General features: G+C 43.2%; 1 protein-coding gene across 3 annotated transcripts in view; it reads right to left on the reverse strand.

The window, feature by feature from the left end:
* The window catches only part of CA10 (carbonic anhydrase 10), a 313,290-nt gene extending 305,595 nt beyond the window's left edge, over positions 1 to 7,695 (reverse strand). For 2 of the 3 annotated variants that reach the window (XM_039502164.1, XM_039502162.1), the window contains exons 1-2: positions 7,147 to 7,695; positions 5,915 to 6,398 (exon numbers count right to left, since the gene is read on the reverse strand). In XM_039502164.1, coding sequence (XP_039358098.1) covers positions 5,915 to 5,975 — 61 coding nt within the window. In that variant the 5' untranslated portion in view covers positions 5,976 to 6,398; positions 7,147 to 7,695. The remainder of the gene's footprint in view (positions 1 to 5,914; positions 6,399 to 7,146) is intronic. The other variant, XM_039502163.1, reaches the window with a different exon arrangement.
* Between the last annotated feature and the right edge of the window lie 125 nt (positions 7,696 to 7,820).

Genomic DNA, 7,820 nt, shown 5'->3' on the forward strand with positions numbered 1-7,820 from the left:
AGAGAAGTACAGCTCTGATTTCAAGACAAAAATGCAAGCAGGCTTAATTTGTGCTATCCAAAGAGAAGAATTTAATTTGATTATTAAGATCCTGACAAACAAAAGGACTCGAGATTTTTCCCCTTTTTGGACGAGAACTCTAACATGGTGACCTGCTATTTCCATTTACACCATGAAAGAGGTTCACTTCCTGCCAAAAGAATGTTAGTCATCAACGGGTCAGGAATGATGCATAGCTTAAGCTACAAATGCATCCGTTCTCCAACCTTTAAGCAGCAGTAATGTACAATAACATTTTGCCAATCACACAGGAGTATTCAAAACACTAGTTTTATGGTAAGCAGGAAATATTATATGGTGTACAGGGAATATTAATTATGCAAAAGCAAAGCTATCCACCATTTAAATCCTTGATTTAACATCTAGGTTGTTTGCCAAAGATATGATTGAAACTGTTTGTGGACTCAAGAACAAAACTAGAGAAACTAGCATTAGTTACAGTTGTTTTCAAATTCATCTTAGAGTCATGAGTGTCTTCTACATCTATGATCACTTTCAAGGCCCTCCAACTGGGAAGTACTGATTATTATTTTAATTTTGTCTTGCATGCTTGGAGTCTAGTTCAGATTCATTAACAATGAGATTCATTAACATAGCAAGGCCAAAAGACAGATACAGCTTTAGGAATAGAAGATTTTAATCATAGTTGTTTGTGAACCAATAGCAGAGATTACAGCTCTCTCCCTTCAGGTTTATTTGTCCAATAGAAAACAGTTTGTTATAACATCTGCAAGATTATTCATAAACTTCCCTTTCCCATATACTCACACCAGCAAAAAATAAGTACATAATTTTACCACCTATCTGGTCATGTGTTGTAGCTGGCAAGGTAATGAAACAAATATGATAGCTGAAAATATAAAAAGGACATGAAAATATTTATAACAGACAAGGCCATTTCAGTAGCATTTAAAAAACAGGAGCAACTTAACACCCTTTGAAAGAGATGAAACATCTGTGGCACTTCCAACATGAGGAGGCATTCAAAACATTTAGAGGAAGAGCAGTCAAATCATACAACTAGTTCCAATCTGAAAGTCTTAGGAACTGAAAGCCCTTCCTAATCCCTGCAAATGTCTGGCCTCGATCCTTCAGTCGGATATAAATTGAAGGCCCCAAGTCAATGTAGATTTCCCACTAACTTCAATCGACTCTGTGCAAGGCTAAGGGCCTGCCCACGCACTTTAGTTTACAGGACTGGGACCCAAGAAGACAAGAGGCCATCATACACAGGATGCCAAAAGCTCTAAGCCATTTATCATACCAAACTATTGGCTGTATATTCCCATAGATCATTATGTCTAATGATGGCACATCAGCTGCATATACTCCCATGTATGCATAGTTCTTTCCCCTGGAACCTTACACACTGTTTACTTATCCGCAGCCTTCTGCCATCACCAAAATCATGAGAAAAATCCACTTTTGTAGAAATATCTGAGTAACTAAATTTCCATTGTTTTTGGTCCTGAACTATTGATGTACAATACAGCAATAGCAACTACTAGACAGAACTCATTCCTACCTCACATCTACAACATTGAAACTCCACTGACTACAACTGACTTACTTCTGCAGTATACTGGTGTGGGACAGCAATATCAGGTCCTACAACTTTAGGTGCTCAAATATAGGCCTGGAAATGGGGTGAGCCAAGTAGGTTTTGTGTTCCCTTTGTGCTTCTCAAATCCTGGAGCCATCCAGGAGCTAATTTAACCCCCAGCACAATTCAGAGCACCTTAAAAGCTATTCTGCATTATGCCAGCTGGTCACCGCCTCCAAGAGACCGTAACACCAGTTAAAGATCAGATGGCATGCAGCAGTGCTCCAGCACACCCTCTCACACCTCCCCTCAATACCAGGGGAGGTTATATCAGTTTTAGACCACCAAGGAATTCCTCCATGTGGGAAGCCTTAGCTGCCTGCTGAATTGGTGGAAAGGGGCCATATGTGTCAGGACAATAGCAAACTCCTAGCCAGAATGAGACTATTCTCAGATAATTCTGGGGGACTGAATGCATTTCATTTATATGAGCTTCTCATTGACCAAGGACATTATGAGGTAGTGTATCACAATTGCAGTATGCCACTAAGAACCTGAGCATCCAAGTTCCACAAATTTTTCTATTGAATGGATCCAAAGAGAACTTGTTTAACAGAAACTTGAACAGTAAATGCACGTGACAACTTACATTTAAAAAAAAAAGTTTAACATACTGCAAAGGTTTGAAAAGAGCATCTTCTATTACGCTTGGTTGGCAAAAAAGTCTAAAATCATGAGAACATTACACAAGGTTTACGTAAGTGACTGTAGAAGCAAATGTGGCAGCCATTATGTGAGCAGCAACATCCCACCCATAGCTGTGAACATTGCAGCTAATTAATCTACGGTAGTATTACACAGGAAGGGAATTTTGGCCATGATAGCACAGACCATAATCCCCTTGCCTTTTACTCAGTGTCAGGATTATCTGCAACTCCCTTGAAATAGCAGCCAGAAGGGATCTTATTTTAACATCCTGTCTAAAGGACAACATCTCTACTGGCACAGCATTCTGTCAATGCCATGCTATAGCATCATTAAAGGACATGAACCTTTAAGATCATTTGAATCAGACACAGACACTATTTACAAAAGCATTAGAAATGCACCAGAGTATTTTTTTAAAGAGGGTTTTCATTCCCTTCTATAGCGTTAAAATGATTTTCTTGTTCCAATAAGCCTGTTCTTATTTATCATTCACACAATCAAAGCTTGGTTCTCTTTTTAAATAGCTTCAAGAAGCCAAAATCCTAATTCAGTATTTGTAGAAAATAAAAACATCTAGTTTAAGAACATGTGCAAACAAATATACTTGTTTTGAAATAAATGTCACTAAATCAAATGTATATAAAACCACAATTGTTTTACTTCTGCATTTCAGTACCATTCTTCCCAGACCAACCCAACATATCATTAACTGAGGCACTGATGAAAGAGGAACATTAGGTGGAAGGTGCCTGATGATGTAATAAGAATTCATTCTTTTTTTTTTTTTTTTTAAATGTACCGGTACTTCTTTTAGTAAATGAAACTCTGTTTCCTTATCTGGAACACCACTAACATGCTACCAAAATTAAAGCTGCGTGTCACAATATTTGAGATATAAATGATCTTTCCTATTAGTCTTCCTTTCCCAATATACTCAAACTGTCACATGGGAGGGAGGAGGTTATGACATCAGAAAGTGGCAAGCATGTGTTAAGACTGCAATCTTCATGTGAAAGATTAAATAGAAGTGCATAACTGGGTAAGAAGCTATATTCACTACAAGTTATATTTTGATAAACACACAAAAGACTGCCTGAAATAAATGTTTCATACATTTCTAGCCAAACATTTTTATTATGTTTATTAATATAACCAGTCAACAGATGGGGTAAGGAAACCTTGCTTTCCATATTCAGCTGAGAACCAATGATGTTGCTTTGAATTGTAGCCTCTGGTTACATATCAACTATGTTAAACAGGGCCCGATCCAACACTCATTGAAGATAATGGAAAGACACACACAGACTTAAATGGACTTTGAATCAGGCCCTCAATAAGTGCAAGTGAAAGATACATGTATACAACACCAATAGAAAAAGCACAATCTTATACTCCATTACTAAAATAACTGGTCAAGAAAAAATGCTATAGTTAATTTACAAAAGTAAATTATTTTTAATTTGCAAGAACTGTATTACTAGAGCACTTTCCTCAGTTAGTTTCTTTTTTTGTGATTACCATGCAGACTGCATGACAGGCTACACATATAAGGTTCTGGAATAACCTGGAATATAAAGTTCTGGAATACATGTTAATTTGGGACAAGTCTCCACAGGATTCAAAGCCTTCTTGAACCTCAAGCATTATCAAATGATCACTGTATATGCTTCCCTAACACAGCATAGTGCATACAAAAAGGCGGGGGGGAGGGGGAGAAATGAAGCATTAGTGCCAAGCAGATATAGGCAGATCTTAATCCTTCTTTCTGAAATGACAAGTACTAAGAATCCATGAAAAAGGAGGATTCCTGGGGAAAATATATGGAACTGAAGGCTAAAAGTATGTAAACATCCTGTATGAGGTTAAAGCAAACGATCTGAGGCCACACAGCAAAAAGCAGCCAGTACTTCACTGTATTCCTTAAAAAATAAAGGATGGATATCCCACTGTTCTCAGTGCTAGAGGGAGATGGAGAGCAAAAAGAGCCCCTGCAGGACTATCCCACTCAGTTTCAGAAGCAGGGTTTTGGTTGGGTGGCAGCGGGTGGCGCTGAGATCAGGGGATACTATCCTGTGACCATCTCCAGACGTTAATCTTCAAAGTGACAAGAATATTCCTCCTTCCCATGCTCACACCAAGGAATTCACTATTCCATTGCTGTTATTTTTAAAGATGACGTCTAATTTGAAAAGTGCTAGACAGCTGGCGAATCACACTAGGTTAGACAGCAAAGTTTGAGGCTTGGATGAAAGAGGCTGGGGGGTGGGGGAATCATGCCAGTCTAAGGAGTGAGAGGGTGGGTTACCCAGGTGGCACATATGAGAGTGGATTAGCACAAGGGCAGCCTGAGATGCTGCCAGTACGAGAGGACACATCATCCAGGTGCAGAGGGTGCCAATCTAAATGCCAGTGATATGAATGCAGGGAAAAGGGGTTGGATTACTCAGGGGGCTGAGGCAGGCACTACCGGGCAAGAGGAGAGGTGAGGCAGGTGCAGATCATGCAAAATGATATAGATACTGCCAATGTGGGGAGGGGAGGAGGTGACAATCCAGCAGTTGAGAAGCCGGATTAGACCAGGGACTGGTGCAGGGAGTGCCAGTTGGTACAAGGACTGGTAGTGAGAGTTGGTGCAGATGCTTATGGTCACTGGGGAGCTGCAAGTTTTGCTAAGCGCTCCTGGCTCTGCACTGAGGCCCAGCGGGATCTCCCTCCCTGCAATGGAACAGCCAATGCTGTCAGAGTTCCCATTCACTGGTTTATGCAATGACTCCAGGGCAGAAGCAGCCTGCAGGGAAGAGAAGCAGATCAGGCAGCTTGGATCCCCTTGGTGCCGTCCCAAACTAGAAAACTGGCTGGCTCCCCCACAGTTGCTCCTACAATATAATTATTCCAGCATGACTGATCTGACAAATTAAGGAACTAACCTGGGCTCTTTAAGTAGAAAAAAAAGAGTGTTTTCCCTAAGAATAAATTGCTCTAATCCTTAACACTAGATACCCTGCCATGCCTATTCATTAACTGGACAGGCTCTGAGGACAACTGAAATTACCTGACTTCTGCAGAATGATAGAGATCTTTGCAACCTTGAAATGAAAGAGTCTGAAACAGGATTCCCAGCCACACTGTTTGGGATTTTTTTAAAAATCCTTTTACAGCACACACATGCACACACACTGTAAACACACTGCTCACTACCATTCCATCTTTTGCAACCCCTAAAAAACATGGCACACCAGAACATGAGAACTGTGCCAGTGAACTGCAATCCTTTTAAAGCCCCCAGATCAACCGAGTTTTAGCTCTGTAAAAGCCATGACATGCTGGGATTACTGCAATGTAGCAATTAATTATTGCAATCACTGTGTGTTAGGAATGACTACCAGTGTGCTACCAAATCACTGCAATTAATTATTGCAACCAATGCACCGCAATTAATGCACTGCTATCAGAGTAAAGAATGGGGCAAAGGCACCTAACGAATCTCTTAAACTAATTTAGCCACGATTAGCACTGCTATTTTTTTATTTCTCGCACTTCTACGGACGGCGAAACCCGAATACACTGCATGGTATTTCCCCCCCTTACATGTTCAATGCGTACCTGAAATGCAGACGATGAAATTGGCTTGCAGAAGAAAAAGCACCTCCCAAACAATTTCCATCCTCCGAGTCTCATGCCAAGTGCATCCCTCGGCGAAAAGAAATAACAAAGATCAATATCGCAGTTTGAACGATCCCAGCAAATCTCCTTTCGGACTTGCAGACTGTATTCCCCAGATGTGCTGACAACACATGTCCAAGCTCTCTCTCTGCACGGCTCAAGCGAGATCCCTTCCCTTCTTTCACCCTCCAAAAAAGACCAAGAAGGCGGCAACCACCAACCCTGGGCTCTTCCTCCAGGAGTGAGACAAAAATCCACCAGCTCTCCCAATAAGACATAGACAACAAACGCCAACTGATCCGGTCCGGAGAGTCTCTATTCCAGGGCAGCCAGCTGCAAGTTACCCCCGAACTCTGCACGACTCACCGGGGCACTGCCACAAAGCCCCATGCCGGAGGAGGAGGGTGGGTTTCCTTTCCTGCTTCTACAAAGTGATCAGAAGGTGATTAATACTCGTTGCTACGCATGAGACCCCCATGCGTGTTATTTCACGTACATAACACAAACTAGAAAACACAGTATCATAGCCCAGTTCTCCTTCCAAAAACGCTTTGGCTCCTGTAATTCCCCTTCAAGCAAACGAGATTTTCCGCAATGCAACTGCAGGGGTCGTTCTTCCCACGTCTACGGATTTTCCCTCGCCTTGTTTCCAAGTTAGAGGGGAAATCACGTCGCGGGGCGGGGGGGGGATGAAAAGAAGAGTGGTGGGGTTCGCCTCCAATCTCTGATTTGCATTTACCAGTTTGTTCAGGCTAATGAAGCCTCCGAAGCACCAAGCAAAGAAACAACGTAGCTCGGTAGGGTTTCAATTTATTTTAAAATACATACGCGCGCCCCAAATGAAAACCTGCTCTTTAGGTCTCCGCGGTGAAAGGGCAAGCAGCGGTGGGGTGCAGCTGCGTGCAATGACCTGGCCGGTTAATAGGGTGCCAACGCGCAGAGGGACATAAGCGACTGTATTTTAAAACTTATTTAAAAAAAACGCAAGTTTGCACAGGTTGGGGTGCGGATATTGTGACAAGAGGACACAGCCAAGAGTTAGCAAAAAGTAGTTGCATTGCAGTGGGTATGTAATTGCTTTCCTGACCTGAACCCACATTACTTCTACGCAATTGATCCTCCCCCTCCCTTAGACAAACACACACACTATTTTAGGGCAACCTTTTACTTACCCCGCAAAAACGTCCGTCTTTTTCCCCCCCTCAGCTCACGGGGGATTGCCCCTCCTGTCTGCAGTCCCCCAAAAGAGGTCAAGCTCCAAGCAGCTTGCTGCAGCCCCCTGGGGAGACCTTACAGCACCATCACGCTGCTCTTAGGGCTGGGAGTGGGTGTCGCCTTCTCGCGGAGGGGAATCTTTTGCTGAGGGCTCCAGGACGCTCTCAGCAGAGCTCACGGGCGCTTGGCGAGGCAGAGCGCGCGCGCACAGGCGCGAGCCGGCGGCTGAGGCAGGCAGCGTCCCCCCGGGTAGGCGGCGCGCGACAAGGCGGCCGCCTCCGGTGAGCAGCTGGGGCTGGAATAGCTCCGCGGCCTCTGTAGGGGGTCGAGGAAGAAAAGCGGTAGGAGATAATCACTGCTGCCCCCTCGGCTTTTTGGACGGCACAGTCCAGACGCTTCTTCCCACTTTATTTTAAAATAGGCACTAGCTGAGGTTGCAAACTAAATAACTACACGAATAATAGTGTCACCGTGCTTTATTGGGGGGGGGGGGGGTAGGGCGGGAAATGGAGGCAGTGTTAAAAATCAGGGGGGAGGCAATTTAATATAGATTCCGAGAGACTAGGGATGTCTGAGGCGGTGTTTGGGTTATATATGAAGCGGCAAACGAAGGGCAGGTGCGCAGGAGTGA

Source organism: Mauremys reevesii, linkage group 15 (assembly GCF_016161935.1).
Source record: "Mauremys reevesii isolate NIE-2019 linkage group 15, ASM1616193v1, whole genome shotgun sequence".
Classification (NCBI taxonomy): Eukaryota; Metazoa; Chordata; order Testudines; family Geoemydidae; genus Mauremys; species Mauremys reevesii.